This window comes from Typopeltis vanoorti, chromosome 10 (assembly GCF_054136105.1).
Source record: "Typopeltis vanoorti isolate ZY-2024b chromosome 10, IOZ_Tvanoo_1.0, whole genome shotgun sequence".
In the NCBI taxonomy this organism is placed as follows: Eukaryota; Metazoa; Arthropoda; class Arachnida; order Uropygi; family Thelyphonidae; genus Typopeltis; species Typopeltis vanoorti.
In genome coordinates, this window is record NC_143558.1 from 49,274,195 (window position 1) to 49,299,152 (window position 24,958).

Sequence of the window (24,958 nt, forward strand, 5' to 3'; positions counted from 1 at the left end):
TAGCAAAAAGTAACCGTAATCCAAATTACGGTCTTTCTGACTGTAAAAGGTCAGTTAAAATGGACTAATGAAGAAAAAAATTTTAAATAATCCAAAATGTAATAAAACAATTAATAAAAGTAATAAAAAAAATTTATGTCGCACGAAATAAGAACACTTAAAAAAGTCAGTAAAAATACGGTTAAAATGAACTAACGAGCAAAAAATGAAATAAAAACAAAATTTCCCGATCTGTATTCATTAACAAAAAACTCGAAGTTATATGAGTTTTTTGAAGCACTTCAAAATTTGAACCTGAGTTTAATTAGATTTTAAAAACATAAACACAGTTACATCATTCACATTAATGTTTTTATAATTTGTGATAAAAATATGAGAATTTGCTGATAGTGTTCGTTGTCATTAATATAAGATAATTTAATCTCACATACTCTGTTATCAGTTTTTATCTGCTTTCAATAAAACTCATATATCTAGTTCTAGAGGTTTTTTTTTACTACGGCCCGCTGAACAGTGCTGAAGTACCCAATGTGGCCCTCACAGTGAAAAGTTTAGAGACCACTGCTCTAGAGGAACAAATCCTAAAATATGCTCTCTTACTATTACCTCGGGTTTGGACATCTCACTATCTGATGGAATGACAATATCAACAAAACGTACAGTCATTGTCAGCTGTTCAATATGGCTAACGTCTGGAGTGCAATCCAAGATGACTGAATAATATTTTGCCGATTTTACAAGGAATAAGATATTATTTTTTATAACTTTTGCCAAGATTTGTATAAGCTCATTTTGAATATCTTTACCTAAATAATGGATCATTATTTCTTGACTTTTGATTCTATGTATATGTTCTTTCATTACAGGATCAAAGAGAGCTAAATATTCAACAAACTTTAAAAAATTACCGTTACTTGCAGTGTACAACTTTTCGTTAGTACCGCGAAATGCAAGATTTTGTGTGACAGGCCTAACTAAAGCAATCAAATGTTCCAATATTTGACTCCAGTATTGTTCTTCTTCTCTGATTGTTTGCTGATTGAAATTTTCAAGAGTTGTTTCTATGATTAATCGCAATTCAAGTTCTTTCCAAGTTTGATAGTTTTCTAAATGAGAAGTACTCCTCGCATGCGAAGAAAGGATTACTCCAATATTTTTCCAGTCTTTGACTCCTGATTTTTGTAGAGTTGATGTAGTTTTTTTACTGAATATTTTACAGCAAAAACAAAAAACTGCATCCTTTGATACTGAATATATTGACCATTGATGGTACACTACTTCATTGTTTGGTAGTTATCCTCTTGTAGTGTAAAGAGGAAAATCTTCTTCTTTGGGGAAATCGTATGACACAATATGTTGTGGTCCATTTTGTACTAAGATTTGTCAGAAATTATTGTTGAAATGAGAAGGCCAATCCGTGGGATCACTGTAATTTAATACAGGAATAGTAGTATCTTCTTCTGGTTTAACTTTGGTATCTCTTCGTTTTCTTTTATTTTGCACATCTGTTCTTGGATCGTTATCGTTAATAAGAGTAACACAACATTCATCTTTCGTATCTTTGGCAAAAGATATGAAATCATGTTCATCTTTATTAGTTGTTTCTCTTGTGCAGAGATATTTCAAGAAAGAACCCTCTTGCTTCGCTAGTTCTTTAGCTTTTTCTGATTTTCTTTTCCAACACTGAGCACCAGATGGTCGTTTTTTTTATCAGCCATAGTTAACTAAAAAATTATACTTTTATAAATAAACTTTCTTATAAAAATAAGAGTATTTTTAAAAAAGTCGCAGACATTATTAATTACTCACATGTTATTATTAATTAGTTTATTATTAATTCATTTTGGACACTAAAATTAATAAATGTTTTTTAAACTATTTTTAACAAATTAATTTTTAATAACTGATTATTGATATACAATAATCAGTTATTGTATATCAATAATCAGTAATTAAAATGAACTCGCCTGATTCAATCGTTCGATACTTGGAACACTAATCCCCCACTTTCTCCACACATTGTTTGGAAAATCCCCACATAAACTAAAAATGTTTCTAATTGACATTAAAGAAAATAAAATTGTCTTTTGGGTTAAATTAATAGGGCTTTTTTTTATTTTCTTTTTTAATTAATTTGAAAATTCTCTGTTATAATTCATTTACAAAAAAAAAGTTATAAAATACTGAAATTTAATATTTTAAAATGTTAACGTTTTAAAATATTTATCTTAACTGAATTTTAAATAGTGGTAAGTTCAAATCATTTAGGTAAGGAACAAAAAAGAACCAAGAGTAAAATAGTGTGATGTGTGAGGGATAAGGAAAAAGAATCGATACCTAAATCATATATCACTATTTAATTTTGATAATTTAGTAAAGTATGAATAAAGCATAGCTTGAATTTTTGCGCCCTAGGTGGTTGCCTGGTTTGCTAAAAGGGCAACGGCGGCCCTGATTGTAATACATGTGAATCATAATGGGAAATTTAGTGCATCTAGCATAAATACTGAGCTGAGAGCTTATTGAAAAAGTTATTGAAAGAATGAAATACTGAAAAGATGAAATATGAATATTAAAAATGAAACTGAATACTTAATAATTATATACAACAGTTGGAACCTTCTAAGAATGAATTGACTGAATGTTGGTATTATTTTTTGCTATTTGTGGTCATAATTCATTTTTTATTTTAATCAGGATAATTTGCACACAGCTTTTAATTCCCCCCCCCCCTGGAAATTAGCTACTCTTATCTGTTCTACCAAAGATCAGCTTCCTCCTCTCTCAGTGCTTGGAGTGTATAAAGTACCTTGAAAGTTGGCTTGCTTCCGACAGAAAGGTAGATAAGCAACCATCTGTTTAGAAGAACATAAATCGTACATCTGCAATCACGACTGGTCAATCTGGCCTTGCAGATCATGTATTTGATACAACTCACAGGCTCTCCTGGAAGAAAACCACATTACTCCAACATAGGAATTTAAAAAGAAAAGACTGTTTTTAGAATCTGCAGCAGTACTCAAAAATCAACCGAATTTAAATAAATATTGATGCATAAAACTTCCCAAAATTTGGGAAACAATAATTGTCAGAGGTCCCACTTTGCAACCTACAAATGCCCATAGAGGATGCACCACCTAGATAGGACTTAGTCACCCATGTGTTTCATTTAGTATTGTGTTGTCTTTGTGTGTGTGTGTGTGTGTGTGTGTGTTGCAAAAGTTATTTATAATCCCTGAAGATGTCTCAGTCACTGAGACAAAGTATTGGAAGCATTAAAATTAGTTTTTAATCCTTGCCTAGTATTGTAAATATTCTATTAAACTTCCAACATGAATCTGCCATTTTCAAATACTTAATTCCAATTTCTATGTCTAGAAAGCTTGGATATAATTTAAAAAGGGATCTTGGTACTTTATATAGGAAACTTAGAATACAAGGTAAAAAATAAAGGAATTAAATCTTAGAACATTTAGAAATAAAAAAAAACACATGGACCAAGTTGCTAATTGTTTTATGTGAAGCTCAAAGAAGCTAAATCAAGCATTAAAAATAAAAAGGGAGGGGGGAACATTAAATGATCAATAACAGCTGATGAAAAAAAGCTGAGAAGCAATATTGGATTAAAATTTAAATACTTTATCTTAGGTTGGCATTGCTGACTTGTTCATATTAACTGTGCCATCACTTTTCTTCATGACTTAGGCTTATTAAGCAGGCTAGCTGTTCATCACTTGTCTTTTTCCTTTTCCTCTGGAGGTGACTGATCATAAAGTTGGTCAATTTTAATGGTACAGAATAGAAATATTTAGTTCATTATGAAGATTTTGGGTAAGAGAATAGGCTAACATAATATTTCAAAATTTAAATTATTTCTTAAGTTTTATTTTTATAACTTTTTACTCTCTGAATTCTCTTCTTTGTCTTCCATTATAATTTTATTTCTACTTTTCATGTTATTTTGTGTGTGTGTGTATGTATACAGTAGTTGCTGCCAAAATGCTTTGTGTTCAGCATATGATTTTCCAGCATTTCCTTTCATTTTTCTTTGTGTTCCATTTCCTGACATTTCTTTTGTTTACTGAACTTGGCTACAGTTTTCTCCTTTCATTTTTGGAAATGTGCTGCATAAAATGAAAATTTATGCAGTACATTTCCAAATATTGTGTCTTCTTGTAGATTACTTCCAAAAGCTGTATTTTATGATATCATTTGTGAAAAATTCAGTTTGCTATCACTTCTGTGATTTTACTGTTTGCCTAGGGAATTTAAAATAACATCAGCTGTGTAGGGCTTATGCTAGGTCTGTTTTCGTAATTCATTACAGTACATCATTTTGTTATAACGACATTTGCTTATATATGCATCTTCTGTAACAAACTCACTAAAACTATTGAAAAGCCCTGACCAGTGCGCTATAGGCATAGTGCTGTTCCTGTAGGAAACTATTGCTAGTTATTTTCTTAATCTTAATGCCAAGTCCATTTAAAATAAAACCCCAAATTCTTTCAGAATGCACGTTATAATGTATTATGAATAGCAAGATAGTGAGATCAATTGCTAGGAGATTGCATGATGCTATCAAAACTTTTTATTTCCATAGGATTATTGACCTGTGCATGTTTTTCTAGCTATTGTTACTATTTTCAGGATCAGATTAATGAGAACTAAATGCAAAAATGCAAGCCAGTGATAATAGCTGGTAAAATATTTTGGTTCTATTGTAATAATTAAAAAGTGAAATTTGTACTGAAATCATCTTGTTGTGTTTGTATCATATTCACAAATGCCTGAAGAAAATTACTGATCAGTTTTTCAAATAAAGAATTTATGGTTCTGGTAGGCTACAATATTATAATTTATAGATGCTTGCTATCTTCCCACTAGTAAAATTTGTTTTACCATCTAAATGTGTAATCATATTTTACAAAGCAATAAATTTATTAAGTGATGTAACTGAATAACAGCACCTTCTTGTTAATGTTCTAAATCACAATTCTTTATTTTCAAACAACATTTACAATTCAGTTGTTCCTTTCAATGATATATAGGTCCATCATCAGTGGGAATGGACTTCTCATTTGTTGGATTTGATCATGTATATGGTATTCCAGAACATGCAGATAGTTTTGCTCTCAAACAAACAAAGTAAGCTACTGATTTCAGATGATTTTATTTATTTATTATTATTATTATTTTGTTTTAAATGTATTTGTAGTTTAATAATTTTAAAATTAAACCAGTTTTTGGATGTTTGATCTTATTAATTGTAAAATCTTTTTTTTTTTTTTTTTGTCTGTTTTAGAGGTTCAACTGATCCATATCGTTTGTATAATTTAGATGTCTTTGAATACGAGCTTAATAATCCAACGGCATTATATGGCTCAGTACCACTTATGTTGGCTCACTGGTAGGTATTCATTTAGTAAGTATTCTAATGTTTATGTTATATTTCTGAAAATGAAATTACTAAAAAAACTATTAAAAAATACTTATAGACCTCTTTGTAAGAAAAGTCAGTAATATTCCAAGTTTTGGTGGCTTACATTTAAATGTAAGTCATTTTACATTTGAGTTTAATTTTTAATTAATCTGATTACAAATGATATATTTTTAATATAGTATATACCATTTATCTAACCACACTGAGAAGTCACTTTGTCATTCTGTCAATTGAAATATAATTACATTGTGTTGTATCACAAGTCGGTTGGTATTCAAGAGTCAGTTAATTGAAGGGTTGAATAAACAGTAGGTTACTATGGTGTTAGTCCCCCCCCCTCCAAATAATAATAATTAATTAAAAACTTCAAAAGGTAAGGGAAAGATTTGTGAGAGGGTGATCAGTTGCAAGAGGATAGAGAATCATATTTATAATCTTTTCCTTGAAAAGACAGAACAGTAAAATACACGGTGGATATTTAGAGTGACAATGTTTAGATAATTATAATATAAATGAAATTATTTAACAGCTATCACTTACATAAACATTATATCTTGCAAAATTTTCTTCCCGGTGTCATTCATCATCGATGCAGAGTAGAATGGAATATTTCAAGTTATGTCATGATATGCACAATGTTTTTTACAGATCCTGTTCATATTTGGTTTATGAAGAAGGCCATTGCAGCTCTTTTTATTTAGGCTTTTAGAATTTAGCCCATGTGGAGGCTTGAGTTTAGTTACATAGCATCCTGACTGGCAGAGATTGCCGAGAATGATCCAACTTGTCAGTCTCGTAGTATCTAATGTACATTTTGCTATATAGACATGTCAACTTTCCTATAAGAAAAAAATTGCAAGAGAAAGGAACCTGATAAGCTCCAGCATGTGAAACTGGATCTAACCTGGCCTTTAGGAGACTATAAGAAAGAATGCAAAATGAATTTGTCAAAAGATGAGAGTATTTTCTAAAGTGTTTATGGCCAAGTTGCCTCGGAGAATTCAACTTGCAGACCAGAAATTGAGTGAATTCTTTGAGGCAGCTAGGCTATAAAAATACTCCATGGATAGCTTGAGGTTGTAAAGAATGGTAACTATAGGTTATTATTTTTTCCTATTAACGAAAAAAGAAACAAGTACATGCCTTATAAACTTAAGGAGCTGCACAAGCTCTTTCAGAGAAGGCTTTACAAACATCCACCTTGTGCAGATTGAAATTCACAGCTTTCAATAAACAAGCATTAACTTTTACCAGCTACTATGTTGGTAACATACATTTTGGATTTTCTCCTACCAAAGAGAGATCCAAGGACTAATCAGGTTGTTGTCTTAGTAGTGAGGTCTAGAAAAGGAAGATGATTATTGCATTCAGTTTTTAAAGTAAGCTAAATCATCAGTTGGTAAGGTAACAACCTAAGTTAAATGTATGAGGGTGTGCTGAAAAATTGTGAAATCACCATGAAGGAATTGGGATAGAACCATGTAACTTACACATTATTCTACATATTCCCCACGAAGTGTTATACACTTGTTACAACGCTGTTGCATCATTTGCAATTCTCTGAGAAAAAAAGTCCTTCCCTTGTTGCATATATTTTAATCCCCCCCCCCATAACACTAAAATTTGTGATATCATATATGCAATGTTTGAGACCTAGCTCTCTCAAACGTTGCATAACTGAATGTCACAACCTAGAATGAAATGTGGATATGATGAACTTTTTAGATGCCAGATGTTTACTGACTTGGGATTTTTTTACTGCAGAAGAGAAAGATCTGGAGACCTTGAATGTTAAGATATTAAATTATACTTTTTACTGAATAAAAAAAAGATGCAAGACTGTTCCAGAAGACTTGGAATGTAGAAGGAATAAATGCAGAAAACAAAAATTTTTTTCTGGGATTTGGAATTGAACCATGAAGGAATGTTGAATAGCTGCTGCATGTGTTTTAATAAATCTAAAAAAGAGTGGGAGAATTTTTGATGTCAGGCTTAATTTGTAATATATTTCTACAAAACAGAGAGAGAAAGATTGGAGGTCAGAGTAACCCCAAGAAGAGAAATCTCATCTCATCTCATCTTGTCTTGTCTTGAGTATCATCAGAAGTAAGGAAGAAACTATTTTATTTTATTTATTTTGTATGTTTGCAGATTGTTTTACTAGCATTAGTAAGGCTATCAGCATCCCACTTTATGATGTCAGAATCCGAATTTAGGATTGTTGAAGTTTTGGTAATTTGTATAATGCACAGTTTGTCAAATAAGAAAGAGGAGTTGTCATCATCATCATCAGAGAATTGTGCATTGGATTTGCAGTCAGCTGGAGTTGATTGGCATACAGAGTGGATATAACCTACTGTTCAACATAGGCATTGGATTTAAATCTTGCATAAGGTATTGATATTTGTAAAGACTGACCTTGGTGAGCTTGTATAGCTCCTTGAGTTATAGCTCTTGTCTTTTTTAAAAAAAAAAAATAAATAATTTTAAAATGAGTTCAAGAGGGTGTATTAATTGCAAAATTTGAGCATCAAGAGGATGGCTGGAAACCTAGTTGCAAAAGTCAGAAAACGGGCCGTTATGATGATAGTTTAATTAATAGGGATTAGTGAAAAAACATCAAATGCTGGAAGTCATGTATTAGTTGAGCCTTTAAATCCAAATAGATTAAAGGTTCAAAGGAAAATCTCACCACAATATGATCCACAGGTAACGGATAGTGGATCACCCCCCAAATATGGAGGGCAGCTGCAAGATAAGCTCAGACTTAACCTTGACGAATAAATTGTCCCCAAATCAACAGCAGCATTGCCATCAGGGGTGGTGGAGTGACCTTTGGCAAAGCCTCTCAAAGTAAAATGCCACAGAACCCTTGTGAATTGCCTTTGAATCCAGAGAGGACTAATGACAGTTTTGTCATCTTATGTGTAGGCAGTTAATATAGTCTGCTACTGTCTTACAAGAATATTATCGTTAGGAAAGTGTTTCTGAAAATGATGATATAAAATGATGTTACAACATTACAGAATTTCATGTCTGGTGGTTCGATCACGGAATTGACCGCAACTGGACAGATCCACAGGTGACGGATAGTGGATCACCCCCCAAATATGGAGGGCAGCTGCAAGATAAGCTCAGACTTAGCCTTGACGAATAAGTAGTCCCCAGATCAACAGCAGCATTGCCATCAGGGGTGGTGGAGTGACCTTTGGCAAAGCCTCTCAAAGTAAAATGCCACAGAACCCTAAGATGACAAAAGTTCAATGTGATATGGTGTACTATGCCACCATTAAATAAGCTTACCTCCTTAGGAGGTACTAGGTACCTGAAGATAAACCGCAACGACTATCCACCAGGTAGTGTGTGTCTGCTCCATGTCAGGAATGGCCTCTGTTTCAGGGATTAATGGTACCTTGCACCCCCCCCCCCCTCCCCCCACTTTGGAAGTAGCAACTTTTGACAAATACCCCATCTTTGGGGTCCAAATGCCAACCATGATATTCAGGACACTACCAGAATGAGCATACAGTAAGCAGACATACTGGCTTGAATGTGTCCATAGCTTGGGCAGAGGGGTATGTTTGAAGAGTCCACTAGAGTTTCCAAATCATTTCAATCACCTTAAAAATGAATGAACACAACCAAACAAGAACATTTGGAATTGTTTGAATATCCACCAGCTCAATATCGAGGGATTCACTAGATCAAAAACAGAGGTATTAAATAACATTCTTACCAGACACAAAATAGACTGTTTTCCTGCAAGAAACTCGCCATCCCTAAGGAAATATTACCCTTTGTGGTTACATTCTTCTCACTGATAAACCTGATGAAAGATATGGCCTGGCAATTTATGCAAAAGCAAATTGGGAAAGAATCTCCAAATCTCTGGGACCATTCAAAACAACCTTCACCTTCTCTGTGACGTTCCTAATGATAATATTCTTGTAAGATAGTAGCGGACTATATTAGCTGCGTACACAGCTAGAAGCAACCTGAAACCTTTAAATCTGGAAGATGGAGTTCAGAGACATCTCCTGACCTCTGTTTTACTACACTGATGTTGAAGGAACTCTTCCCCTTCCCATTTCAACGTATGAAGTACTGCCTCCTTTTCCCCCATCCATCACAGACCCTGCCTAATTAGTGTAGGACTTATAATCCCCAGAATAAACAGCTTCCCAATACCCTGATGGAATCTCAGGAAAGCATACTGGCCAAAATTTACTGAATTCATTGAAAATATCAACATAATTCCACCTACAGTTGATAACTATAAAAGATTCACTAAACTTCTCATAGTATCTGGTAAGAAACACATTCTGAGAGATTCAGAAAAATCTACACACCATTCTGTTCAACTGATAGTAGTGTTCTTTTGATCTACAGATCTATGAACAACAGAACCATATAGACACTGCATCTGCCCTCTTAAGGTCCTTGGATGATGGTAGATGAGCTTGCTAGCATGAAAAAATGAACAACCTCACCTTGACCAGATCAAGTTGCTAGGATTGGTGACTGCTCCATCAACTGGGAGGCACCGACACTCCAAACAGAACTAAAGGAAAAGTAAACTTTAACAGTATTGCAAAAATCTTAGCACAAAAAACTAAACCCGAAATTCCCACAATTATCAAAAAAAAAAAAAGATCCATCGTCTTTATAAAAAGTTTTCTTATCATATCCTAAATCTATAATAAACTCCAATTCAGTAACTGTAGATGAAATTGATGCAGCACTCTAACTAAAACAAGTAAAGCTTCTGCAGTTGATGGAATCCTTCCAGACTTTCTTACTCACCTTGACTCAAGAGCAAAATCATGGTTATCTAATTTCTTCTCCATAATAATAAATGAACAGTTCCCCAAACTTTGGCAGGAATCAAAGATAATAGCCCTACCAAAACCTAATAAGTCAACTGATGACCCTAATAACTACCATCCTATACCATTACTCTGCACTCCTTACAAACTTACAAGATCTCGCTAGAATTTCTCCTAAAATGGAAGCCACCTTAGCCAGGTTTTAGGCCTGGCCGAAGCTGCTGCAATCAGGTCCTAGCTCTCACCACCCATACAGAAACTGGATACCAAAATGGTTTAAAAAACAGGTATACTGCCTTAATAGACGAAAACACAAGTTCATCTGAATTATTTAAAAAAAACAAAAAAAAAACATAACATTATCTTGCAGGATGGATTGCTGCAAGGATCTGTCCTTTCCCCAGCTTTATTTAGCCTGTACATAAGTGATATCCCTCCAACAGCAGCTAGTCGAAAGTTTATCTGTGCTGATGACATGGCTATCACCACCCAAGCCAGTATCTTTCAAGCCCTTGAGGAAACACTGATCTGAGCTCACTACAAAATTACTTTGAATGCTGGGGACTGTCTCCTAATCCCAGCAAAAGCGTTGTTTCTGCTTTCCACCTAAATAACCACGAGGCTCATAGAAAACTGAAAATAAACTTCTGCAATAGGACTCTAATCCCAAAAACCCCTGTTACCTTGGTGTCACACTTGATCATAGTCTAACTTACTGAAAACATTTGGAAAAAACTAAGTTAAAGATATCTGCCAGGAACATCATAAACAAACTGATAGCTCCAATAGACTCTTAGGACAGCAACCCTTGATCTGGTCTTCCCTGTTACAGAGTATTGTTCACCAGTCTGGAGCCGAAGTCATCACACAGCTCTTGTAGCCTCACAGCTTAACATAACAATGAGAACCATTTCTGGTACCTTAAGTTCTACTCCTCTCCCATAGTCACTTGGTCTTTCCCACATCACTCCTCCATTCTTTAGAAGAGAAGCTATCATCAAAGAAATAAAGAAAATCAGAAATAACATGTATCTTCCTATCCATCAAGATATCTCTTCACCTCCAGCACACTTCCTTGCCTCCAGATCTCCCACATGGCTGTGAAATCACCAAATGATGATCCCCAAGACTAGTGGAGAAGACTAGAATGAACTGCAAACAATCGAACTGCCAGGATTCAATCTACCTCAACACCTCTGGAGTCGGCTAAATAGATTTAGGACTGGACAAGGCTGCTGTGCAGACTTTGCATCATATCACTGATGACTTCCCCATACTTTCTTGGAGGCCTCAGAAATTTCCATTTACTCCCAGACAGTGCCATCAACTGGTTAACTGAACTGTCAGTTTGTATATAGGTTTGCTCAACAATTTCTGGTATTTTCCCTCATACGCTAAATAAATAAATGTCTGTTGGGGAGCATTGCCCATTAAACAAGGCTGCTGCATTTTCATCAGGGAACCAGGGTGAACAGCAAAAAGTCAGCTACTGAAACAGATCCCAACTCAGCATCAACAGGGTTCAAGATTGGCATCATCAGCATAAGAAGTATCACTGGAAAGGAAATGGAAATAGTAGAATAATTGCATAAGTACATATTGATGTAATAAGCATTACTAAAACAGATAAGACAAAACAATTGAGCTTCTTCTAAGGAACAAATACAAGATATTATATTAAGGTGATAATGATCAGAAAAAGAAGGAATAGCTGTGGTATTCAACACTAAATATGAGGATAATTTTCTTGAATCTCATGCAATATCAAGTATAGCAATTGAAGGCAAATATTAGAATCTGAATTGGACAGTCAGTGGGGCACAAATAAGTCTCATTGTCCAATTCCCATTCCTACTCTGTTTTTTAGATCTTCAACAGGGACTAACTTTTCCTTTTTCTTTGTGTTCTTTCTAGTGTCGTGAAAAATTCCTCCACTTCTTCCTTAATAGAACCTTCTGTGGAGCCATAGAAAATGATTACCAGACATTAGAAATGTTTTACAAAAATTTTGAGAAAGAGTCAATCTAATAATAATAATGGTAAGTGCCTGCTGGATTTCTGTTCATTAGATGGACTGGTCATTACTAACACCATGTTCTAATAAAAGTACACATTTCACGTGGTGAGAAGGCACAAGAAAAGTCTTATTGACTGTCCTCATTCTGGTTCAGGACATGAGTATATAGAGGATTTGAAATAGAAAGTGATCACCATTTATAAGCAGGATATAATTCAATATAATTTCAAAAAATAACAGCTTGTTATAAAGCTTTAAAAAGAATCAAAGCTGACAGTTTTCAGACATGAACTGTAAACTTAAATACACAAATATCGTTCAAGAAAAAATTAAGGAATTTGCAAACAACCAAACCTTGGAAGTTTGTTGGCAGAACCTGAAGAAAATATTGATTCAGATGGAGAGGCATGCAGTGAGGTTGTCTATAAGGATAGAAAAATCAAACTCAATGATAAACTAAGGAATTTAAAATGAAATTCAAGAAAAAGAAGAAAGCATCTTAAAAGTTCCTGGTAAGTTAGTCAGCAGGTGCTCTGAGAAAATATGGAGAAAAATGTAAGAAAGCGAAGGAAAACAGTCATCTGAATACTTCAGTTTGAACATAGATGATAAATATCACGAAGGTGGCAAAGTATTCTGATGATTAATTAAAAAAGTTTAGAAATGGAGAAAAAAGTATACTGCAAAAAGAATCAAAGATAATAAAGGTGACATGAAAAGTGAAGATAGGAGGTGTTCTAGATGTCTGAAGTAATTAATTTGAAAGATTGTTAAATGAATCAAGCAGTAACAGCATGACGGTTTCTATCATTGAGGAATGCAATCCAGAGTACACATTGATACTTGAGGTGAAAAAAGCCACCAAAAGCTTCACAAAGCTTGTATGGTAGGTAGGTAACTGAATAAATTTATATGGAATAAGAGAGAAATTAGTCAAAACACTAAATTAGTTGTATACAAGACAGTATGTAAACTGATTTTAACTTGTGAACCTGAGATCTGGTTTAGAAATAAAACACTTGATCTGAAGACCACAGATATGAGAGAGAGGAGGGAAGTGAATGGATGGCATCCTTAGCAGAATCATACAACAGATTGAGGATATTAGAAAAAAACTTGATATTGTTAGCATTCAGGAGTATGTGAGCAAAGCCAACCTTAATGTGATATAGTCACTTAAACAGAATGGGAGATGAAAGTTTAGCAAACCCCAAGTGTTTTTTGCCGGAATGGCTGGGAAGGGACCAAGATGTAGGTAGATTGATATACAGGGTGTCCCAAAATTCACGCAAGAAGTAATTTTGATAGAAAACACAGGTTTTTAATTAAAAATTGTAATTTCTTATTGATTCATAAAGTATACAGTATAGGGTTATGCATGGAATAGCATATCGGGTAAATGGCCTCCACGGCTTTGCTGGCACATACGCATTCTTTTGTCGAAATTTTCCATGACTGTTTTGCATAAATGTGGCTGAATTTCGTTGATACAGTGCTCAATTTCCTCCTTCAAGGCGTGGGTGGTCGTGGGCTTGTTGGCATAAACCTTAGACTTCAAAAAACCCCAAAGAAAAAAGTCCAACGGCGTTAAGTCGCATGATCTGGGCGGCCAATTCTGATCACCAAAACAGGAAATTACACGACCAGGAAATGACTCATGCAGTAACTGAATTGTTTCTCGGGCCGTATGGCATGTGGCACCGTCTTGTTGAAACCACATGTCGTCCAGTCTTGCAATTTAGGCACAAAAAACTGGATTATCATGTCACGATAGCGAGCACCATTAACTGTTATTGCCTTACCAGCTGCATTTTCGAAGAAGAATGGACCGTTGATGCCTCCAGCCCAAAATCCACACCAAACATTGACACGTTGTGGATACATTTGTTTCTCAACAATCACTCGTGGATTTTCTGAACCCCAAATGAGATAATTTTGTCGATTAACGAAGCCATCAAGATGAAAATGAGCCTCATCACTGAAGATGATTTTGCTCGAAAAATAAGCATCCACTTGTTGTTGTTCCATAATCCATTCAATGAACTCTCTTTGCTGTGTGTGGTCAGTAGGCTTCATTTCTTGAGTCAATTGAACTTTGTAAGCATAAAGATGCAAATCTTTCGTGAGAATATGCCGTAGAGAGCTTCTCGAAATGCCCAATTCAAGACCACGGTGCCGAATCAATGTTCCTGGACTCTCAGCAACACTCTCACGAACTGCTTCGATGTTTTCTGTTGAACAACTTGTTGAAGGATGGCCAGAGTGTATAAGATCACTAATTGATCCAGTTTCCTTGAATTTTCTAATTAATCTTTTCACAGTTCATGAAGTTAAATCACTATTCTGACCATATTTTGTACGAAAATTGCGAACTGTAGCTGCCAAACATTCATTATTTTTAAAATATTGCTCAACAATGAAAATGCGTTGTTCTTTCATGTACTGCTCCATTTTTAATAACCCTGAACTGTCAGCTGTCACGCTGTCTTTTTTTTCTCGTTGGCAACACTTTACCGCACAAATGGCGCTAAATTTAAATCTTGCGTGAATTTTGGGACACCCTGTAGTAAAAAAATGCCTCAACAGCCCAAAATACAGGGTGTTCGGGATAAATTTGACAGTTTCGTAAGGAAAAAGAAAATCTTCTTTGTATCTATTAAATTTAATGAATTGACAAAAAAACATTACAGGCAGAGTTAATTACAATACTATCAACAAGATTTACTCAAAATAACCACCATTAGCATCGATCACAGCTTCAATTCTGCTTCGGAACCTCGAACAAGCTGATGCTACAGTCTCCCTGGGAAGGGCCGCAAAAACTGTTTTAATTTTATCCATTAACTGGGCTTTTGTATTACTGGAAGTGCGATTGGTGTCTTTTTCAACTGCGCCCCATACAAAATAATCCATGGGGTTAAGGTCTGGGGAGTTTGGAGGCCAAACATTTGGACTGGTGAAGTCGTAGAAATTTTCAGACAACCATTTTTGACTTTTCCCAGAGGTGTGGCAAGGGGCCGAATCCTGCTGCCATACATACGGCCTACCATTGGCTACCCTTGTTATCCAGGGCTTGACTACAGTTAGCAACTCCACGAACAAAGCCCGAATTCCAATGCCAGGGTTCTTCAACACCTGTTCCTGCAGATTTGCGAGGAATTCTGCTGTACGAACGCAATCAGATCGTCTGCTAGGGATCTTTCTTCTTGCTACATCCTCGTAGTCACCATTGCAAGTCTCTAGTTCATGCCTGATTGTTTTTACTGTATTCAGGGAGCATTGGGCAGCAGTCGTAATATCCTTATTTTGATGGCGGGCACGAATCATCATGATACAAGTTATTCTCTTCCATGATTCAGGTGGGTTCCAGCTATCCATCCTTTCTGACATCTTGTATATGAATGAAGAAGGGTCCAAACTTTTAAATGAAGAGAAGTGTGTGTTAATACATGTAACTTACGGAAAAATATAATTAATTATAAATATGTCAAATTTATCCCGAACACCCTGTATAAGATCTGTTGGTATTTGTAATTCTAATAGATAAGATTCATTTGGAGGAAAAATTGTTGATCAGAAGTTATTAATGATATAAGCCCTTCATTTAGTACTATCATAATATCCTGTACTTGCCTCTTGAGAACAAATATTAGAAATCACTTTATCTAAAAGTTTGTTCAGTTATCTGTTTAACTCTTAACTTCATCATCATCATAAATCATGGTGTTATCTTCCAAAAAGCTGATCTATGTGTGAGTTGATGGTTGATGCATGATCCACATTACATTTTACATTGCTGACATGTTTCGAAGAGCAATACTGATGGCTGAAGTGCATTTCTCCATGTGACTGTCACTCTTGCTTATTCTTCTCTTTTCGGTTTCTGTGGTAACACAGCATAGTTTCATCAGTTTCAAAATACTGAAATCCCGTAGACACCACTACCTTTCTCCATTTCAGTCAATCCAGGTCCATTACTTCCCAGATTTTTATGCCAATGTTTTTTCATATTTGTATTGAGGTTATCCTTTGAAGTTCTCTTCTTGTTCTTTGGTTCCTCCTTACTTTCAAGAAGAAAATCTTTTGGTGGTAGGTATCTGGCATATGTGTGACATGACTACTTCAGTGAATTTCATGATGAATAATCATTGCTTCAGTATTCATACAGTTAGCTTCACTCAGCACCTTTCTTTCCAGTGAAAGGTAACAGTTCTTTGAAGACACTATCATTGATGTTTTCCCAGGTTTTTCAGATAAATGCAATGTCTACTGCACTGTCATAAGTATGCAGCAAAGTTACTATTAAAACATCTTATAAACTGGAATTTTTGTTGCTGCATTGATGTTCATCATCAAAAACTCATTTTCTCAAATATCCAAAAGTTGCACTGGTGACTTTCAAAATAATGCTGACTTTCCTTGTCTAGGTCTCTTTATCCTTATTAAGGATAATTTTCATATTGGTTTGCTGAGAGATGGCTATCAAAGTGGAGAAATTATTTTAATTTTCCAGACACACTGTGGATCCTGATTTCAAAAATCGACAAAATATGGTATAGAGATGATAATAGTTCATGAGCCTCTTAGGCACAATTGGTGGGATGCTATGCACTAGAAGCTCTTGGTATCCAAGTTGTTTAAGATTCTTTTTTTTTTGCAGAAGACCACAGGGGGCATGCAATGTAGAGTTCCAAGTAAAAGGAAGAGGTGATTTGCCTTAGTCATCTCTGTGTACGAGTTGGATGAGAAGAATGATTCCAGTAGGTCAGTTTCATTTTTAGGTGATGTTGCAATACTGCCATCTGGATGAGAGAGGTTGGAGCACATATTGACAGAAATTGTGCTCACCAGCTCTTGCAAGGTCACATAACCATGTATCAAAATATCTAAAAATAGAGCACATAGCATTATTAGTGACCAATTACTAAAGAAAATTACACAATGCATAGATTCACTAATCTTGAACAGATATAACAACAAGATGGACAGAAACTTAGTAGAGATGTCCTGTCATACAAACCCGTGAAAATCCCCTTTATATGACAGGATATTTCTTCTGTTGTGGACAAAATTGCTATAATTCTTAAACAGAACAATAAAAAAAAAAGTAGCTTAGTCTCCAGTAAACACTGGCATTTTTCTTTTTATTGCCAATACTACAAGGTTGTGCTTATATGGGGGAAGAGGTGTTCACAAAATATATTGTACAAGTTATGTTGGTAATATTGAATTTTTTGTTTAGAGAAGGCCATATGAAAATATATTAAAAGTACCACGTAAGCTACAGCATCGGGAAAAAAAAATTTTTCTCATCAAGAAGATAAATTAGTGAAACTACATCAAAGGAAACTGTAATTTCATACTCTTGCAGATGAAGATCTATAATTTTTTCTTTGCATTGGATCTTCTACTTATTATTTGGCAAAATATCTTTACTTTTACAAAATTTGATAGGAAAACCACCTCTTATATAAAAAATAGTTTTCATTTCAAAGTAAAAAATGAAGAACTTTATCTTCATGAGTCTGAAATGCTGGTTTCCTTTGATGATTTACAGGGCAGTCTGAAAAGTTCTTGGCCTTGCATGAAAAAACAAATTTATAATTTCAAAATTATTTTTATTTTTCAACATAATCTCCCTTAAGACTAATACATGAAGTCAGAGGGAGCCAAATCTTGGGAATAGGGTGAATGTTCCAACAATTCATAGTGCAGATCCCTTAATTTTCCTATTGCCAAAACACTTTTGTGGGCAGGTGCATTGTCCTAATGAAAGATTCTTTTTTTCTTCTGCAAACCGGATCTTTTCTCACAATTTTTTTTTCCCATCTAGTTTGGTTAAAAGATTGGAATAATATTCCCATTATTGTTTTACCCTTTTCAAGATAATTAATGAACAAAATGCCTTTAGCATTCCAAAACACCGATGTCATAACCTTTCCTGCTGATGGAACTGACTGTCTTCTTTGGCACTGAACAACCGGCTTCTGTCCACTGTTTTGACTGCTATTTGGATTCTGGTGTGTAATGGTGAATCCAAGTCTCATCCATAGTAATAAATCGATGCACAAAATCAATTTTATTCTTGTTAAAATACTCCAAGCACTGTTCAGAGATTTTCATGCGAGTGCATTTTTGATCTGCTGTGAGCAAGCTCGCGCAAAGCTTTTTCATGTGCAATTCTTCATGCAAAATATATCCTACACGTTCTTTTGAAATGCCTATAGTGTCAGCAGTTTCATGCACTTTGAATCGGCAGTCATCCAATACCATATCGTGCACTTGATCAATAATTTCTGGTGGTGTTACACGTCTGGACGTCCTTCACGCGGATCATCTTTAAGGTTGGTACAGCCACGTTTAAACTCTGCAACCCATTTCTTAATTGTCGAAAATAAAGGAGAAGAGTGCCCATAAAGTTTTATGAACTTCAAATGAATTGCTTTTGCCGTTAAATTTTGTTTTACAAAGAATTTTATAACCGCACAATACTCAATTTTATCCATTTCAGGGGTTACAGACAACACTTTTGCTTCAGATAGTTGTATAAAAGAAACTACTTGATAGAATGACTTACAATTTCACATGGATGCTTATGACAGATGTACCAACTTAGAAAAAAAAAAAAAAAAAAATCTGCCGATAGTGTTGCCATCTATAGTCGAGGCTGAGAACTTTTTAGACCACCCTCATAATTTCATTGTTTACAAGTATACCACGTCCAGAAACTACATTTTTTATAAGTAGATTTTTCCCTTGACATCGTCACTGTATTCAAGTTTACTATCAATGCTGGCTATTTTACTTGGTGTAATAAATCATTTCAGTAGTTCGAATGTACTGCAATGGATAGTACTATATCACTTGGTTTGGCTGATTATTTAGAGGATCAGATTTCTAACATAATTTCTCTTCGACCTCACATTTGACCGTTTTGTAGATAACATCCTTTCAATCTAGTCTCACTTTGAAACAGAACTGCTTCAGTTTCTGGTTAAAATCTTCCCTTTTTTTTTTTTGTAAACTTTAATACATCATAACTCTGCTGGTAATGTTGAATTTTTTGTTTACAGAAAGCCATTCTTTATAGGCAGATATATCCACACATCCTCATATCATCCTTCACAAAATATTGGTGTTATCAAAATCTTTGTGCACTAAGCATGCACAATTCGTTCTTCTGAATCTTAGAAGAATTAAGGATTAAGAAGAATTAGAACTACTGCTGGTTGTCTTCCCAGAATTAAAATTTAAACTCCACAATTCAATTCATGTGCAGTACACTGTTTTGAGTAAGATTTTAGATGACTGCTGTACTATATATACAATAAAATACTTGAGAGCTGTGTTTATTTAATTTTCGTTGTTTTTAAAGTATTATTAAATAATAACACTTTCATGAAATTTTCTGTGGTTATCAAAAATATATATCTGCCTAAAAGTTGAAGACAATCATCTTTTACATAAATACATTTGTAATCATCCACTTGATATTCTTGGTAGTCACTTTTATTGTATATTTCTATTAATGTCATTTAGGTATTTTTTGATTAACTAGTATGATTAAGTTACTGTTTATAAGTTTCTAAACAACTAAAATCTTTGCATTTTTTCCTGTTTACTGCCCATAATGACTTAAGAGGTTTTGCTAATAAGCTGAGAATGTACTAGGTATCTAGAGTGTTTACCCAAAACAATCCTTTTTTTTTTTTTTTTTTTTTTTGTTTCCCCTCCTCTTCATGGTAATAGTGAAACACGAACAGTTGGTTTATTGTGGTTAAATGCTGCAGAGACCTGGGTGGATATTGAATCTGCAAGCAAACAGGTAAGTTAAATTGCTTCTTTCTTATTTTTAACATTACTGAACATTTACAATTTATATAGCGAAAGTGAAATAAAATCTTAATGTATACTGACAAGTCAGTACTTAAAGATTCAGGAGACCATCATCATTAGAAATGCCATATAAACATGGAGCCATTTACCTTAAGTATAATCATTAATTGAAAAAGCAATACAGTTTAAAAATTGTTCAAAATAGCCACTGTCACAATCGCTACCGACTCTTGTTTGACTATGAGAAATACAATCTTACAAAGAACTGCAGCATTATTCATTGATCTTGCCATGGTGAAAATTTGCTGAATTGATTGAACTATAATGTCCACCTTCCATTCATATTTTTTCATGTACTTTAAAACACAGAATCAAACTGAGGGTAATGGCCAGTCTGGGAAAATGATGCACATTTATAAAAATAATTATATTTGAAAATTACTTTTTCCTGTTCTGTGTAGGAATGTCATAATCCCATAAATAGAAGTTCTGGTATTGTTGACTCCATTGCAAATAAATTTTACCTAATTAGTCAACAAAATGTAATGACGTAAATAAGGATGAGTATGAAACCATTGAAAAAATTCCACATTCCTAAGTTCAAGATGGTGAATTCATTACATATAGTTTGGATACAGTTCACTAGTTAATGTCTCCTAGGCATTCCTATGGAATGTGGGGAGACAGGAAGAAATTCTATGAAAACTGAAACATTTGACATTTAGTTTTCCTTCTCATCCCACATTTTGTAGTATTGGGGGATGCTCATTAGTTAATGAGTATATGCTGATAAACTGCTTTCCTCACAGCTGTCAGCAGATAGCTGAACATGTCATTACTCAGCTGTAAATAAAATGCATATTTGCAGATCAGAAAATGCAAATATTCTGTTCACAGTAACATTTCAATGCCTAGACATATTTATAGGCATTCCCAACATGTTAATTGCACATGATACATTTCAAATATCCATAGTGTGTTGAGAATCAGGACTAGTTCATGCGACATTTCTGACCTGGGAATAGTATCAGAAATATGGTCTTGAAGTATTGACAGTCAGTAGCCACTATCTGTTATACAAAAACTAGTCACTAACACTAATTAGTAATATGTATCTTATTTTTGCGAGAACTCTTCCATATATGAAAGCAGATTTGCTAGTGAATAAATTATGCAGATACTTCATAGTTTGTTCCTCAGTAAGATATTATTAATTAATTTTATTAAAAGTGATTATCGTAACTGGACCACTTAAAAATAAAGACAAAAATAATTTATTTTTTATTAAATTGATATAGAATGGAAATAGCTCCCCCCCCCCCTTAGGCAGTAAGAAATATTTCATCAGTTACTTATTTCTGATCAGTACTTGCTAAATGATATGTTTATGTTTATATCTGCTTCATTCCTTATAGCAGTAGTTCCTGTGATTAAATGCCATCATATAATGTGTCAGAATTTTAGGCAGCCTAGATAATACTATTGTTAACATGTGTGAATATAAAAAAAAAAGCAATTTTTAAATCATCCAAAATAGTCAGGTGTGGAAATTCCTATATTTTTCACATCACATCTTATTTATTCTAGAAGGTAGTGTTTTTATAAAGGCAGAAACTTTTCAGGAGGCTATATAACTTAGCATCCCAGTAAGTCATATTTTACCACCAGAAGCGAGCCTTCACATGCTGTCCCTAAGTAAAATTGTGGAGTATGCATAATGCACATAACTTTAATATTTTTTGGAAAATTAAATCAGAGAAAAATTAGGATAGAATTTCTCAGCATGCTATGCACACAGTGACTGATTTTATGTACCACTGTGCACTCACGTGTTGAGATATATGCAACAGCATACAGCAAAATATTACATATGTTATATTGAACTTAATGAATTGTCAACTTTTTAATTCATTGTATTCTAATCTGTATCAGAAAATTTACAGACTAGGATGAAAAGTAAAATTCTCTTGCAGTCCACCAGGAAAACCACAGGGCCTCAGACCACATGTCGAGAAATGCTGTTTAAAGGTATAGTGAATTACAGGTCTTCAACCTTTTCAAATTCCATCTGAGGAATTTGATTATTTGTTGTTCTGCCTGTTATCTAAACTGATCAAATTGATTATCCCAGGTGTTGATTATCAGTCTTGTCTATTATTCAAATGTAAACTCCTCATCCTAACACTGGTATTCTATAAAACTGACATAGCATGGGATTGGGGTTGTGGGGAGGAGTTGAATGCCATATAACTATATTTACAAATCATTTGTATCCTGTATTTAATTATTTATTATGTTTGTAGCATGCAAACTTGTTACAATGGTTATTTCACTACATCTGCAAACCTGGTTGGGATAATGTCTTCCATGTTGAACTAATGCAACATGCCAGTCAGGTTGCATTAGTGAATTGGACAGAGTACTATATACTGTTGAGGCCAATATAACAACCAGCCATATATTGACCATCATAATAAACTCTAATATTATAATAAATTTAGTTTAATCCTTTATCCAAGTGTGAGCAAACAAAGTTTGCACCTGAAAGTATCTTCAGGACTGGGGTAAGGTCGTGCAACTCGTTGCAAAGGTGGAGCAAGCTCACAACACTCCTATCTCATTATCTCCCATAATGCAAAACACATCTCCTTGCGGATATGTATAATGTTATGCATTAAGGGGAGGGCCACTACCCAGACTAGTTTCGACCTTTATTGATGTCTCTTCAGTGGGAGCCAGGCCCGAGTGGAGATACCAGACAGAAGCATTAGCAAGGTCATCTCTACCTATAGGAGTTGCCAAACGGTGTGCCACCTTTTTATTAAATTACTCTGAATTTAGAGAAAGATGTTGAAAGTTTATTTTTCACTTGGTTAGACTATAATAAATTTAGTTTAATCCTTTATCCAAGTGTGAGCCCGGTGTTGTACCACTTTACCCCAGTCCTGAAGATACTTTCAGGCGCAAACTTTGTTTGCTCACACTTAGATAAAGGATTTATCTAAGTGTGAGCAAAACACATATCCACAAGGAGATGTGTTTTGCATTATGGGAGATACTGAGATAGGAGTGTTGTGAGCTTGCTCCACCTTTGCAACGAGTTGCCTGGTGTTGTACCACCTTACCCCAGTCCTGAAGATACTTTCAGGTGCAAACTTTGTTTGGTCACACTTGGATAAAGGATTAAACTAAATTTATCATAAACTCATAGAACCAAAGGAATAATTGTTAAACTGGAAATTTTGGTATATGTTGAATTCTTGTAGATAGCATTGATATTGTAAGCTCCACTTCAAGACATCCTTTTTATTTCTCAGAAGCATTTTTATATGTGCTCTACTTGTTTGCTATAGTGAATAGTGACTATTTACATTCATTCTATCTTATATGGCCTATAATGCTGTATAATCAAGTGGTATACCTTGGACTCAAATGTATCTGCGGTGGAAAACTTACATATTTCAAAATAGATGTTATTATATGATGCTAATTAGCCTACCTGTTTGTGATATTGGTTAAATACTTCATCACTACAATCGACTCTAAGCATCATTATCAGCGAATGGAAATTGAGAGTATCACTGCAGCTAAGAAATGCACAGGAAGACCTAGGAAACTAATATTAAGGAGCTAATGAATGCTTTAAAGCATTTCCCAAACTTTTCCTAGGATGGAACACTTCACAAGTCCTGAAATTTTCACGGAACACCTCGGTTATTTTGTAAATAATTAATTAATTGTTAATTTAACTGATTTTTTATTATTAATTCATAATTGATCGTTAATTATTAATTAATAATCAGTTAAACATAAACATCATTAAATTATTCTCGTAGACAGGCTTATACGTTGGTTATGCATTTCTAAATCACTTAGGGAATTGAAACAACGTAGATCCGAATATAAATTAAATAATACTTTAATAGATATTTCCGATATTTCGGCAATGTCACATTGCCATTTTCTAAAGGAACTTACAAAAAGGCAGGTGCACACAGGCACTAACAATACAGTAACTGAGAATGAAGATATGAAGCTATCGTTCTCCTAGAAGTCCTGATGGTGCCCTCTGGCGGGCTGAGTAGGTGTTCTTGGCCGTTGGGCTGAAGGTCTGCTGATGTATGCCTCCCAAATTTGGGGTAGTCGCATACAACCAAATTTGTTGAGGTTTGGAGAGTTTCTTAGGGCAGAGGCTGATTCCATAAATAATCTTTCGAATTTATATTTGCTCCGGTGTATTATTGTTGCTTTCTTCCACCGTATTCTGTGGCGAGTATCCAGAGCATGGTCTGCAAGACCAGAATGGCTATACTTGTAAAACCGGATGTAGTCCTTGTGTTCAAAATTCTGATATTCGCTGTCCTGCCTGTTTGGCCAAAGTATGAGAGTTTACAACTGCAAGGGACTTGGTATCCACCAGGTAGGTCTAGGGGAAGTGGTTGGTCTTTGGTAGAGCGGATAAGGGATGCCAATTTTCTGTAAGGCCTGTAACAGGAGGTGAGGTCAAATCAGCCTCTGCCCTAAGAAACTCTCCAAACCTCAACAAATTTGGTTGTGTGCGACTACCCCAAATTTGGGAGGCATACATCAGCAGACCTTCAGCCCAACGGCCAAGAACGCCTACTTAGCCCGCCAGAGGGCACCATCAGGACTTCTAGGAGAACGATAGCTTCATATCTTCGTTCTCAGTTACTGTATTGTTAGTGCCTGTGTGCACCTGCCTTTTTGTAAGTTCCTTTAGAAAATGGCAATGTGACATTGCCGAAATATCGGAAATATCTATTATAGTATTATTTAATTTATATTCGGATCTACGTTGTTTCAATTCCCTAAGTG

General features: G+C 34.6%; 1 protein-coding gene across 1 annotated transcript in view; it reads left to right on the forward strand.

The window, feature by feature from the left end:
- GCS2alpha (glucosidase 2 subunit alpha) overlaps positions 1-24,958 on the forward strand; it is a 177,313-nt gene that overhangs the window by 71,092 nt on the left and 81,263 nt on the right. The window contains exons 7-9 of the mRNA XM_090398622.1: positions 5,052-5,148; positions 5,306-5,410; positions 20,036-20,111. Coding sequence (XP_090254748.1) covers positions 5,052-5,148; positions 5,306-5,410; positions 20,036-20,111 — 278 coding nt within the window. The remainder of the gene's footprint in view (positions 1-5,051; positions 5,149-5,305; positions 5,411-20,035; positions 20,112-24,958) is intronic.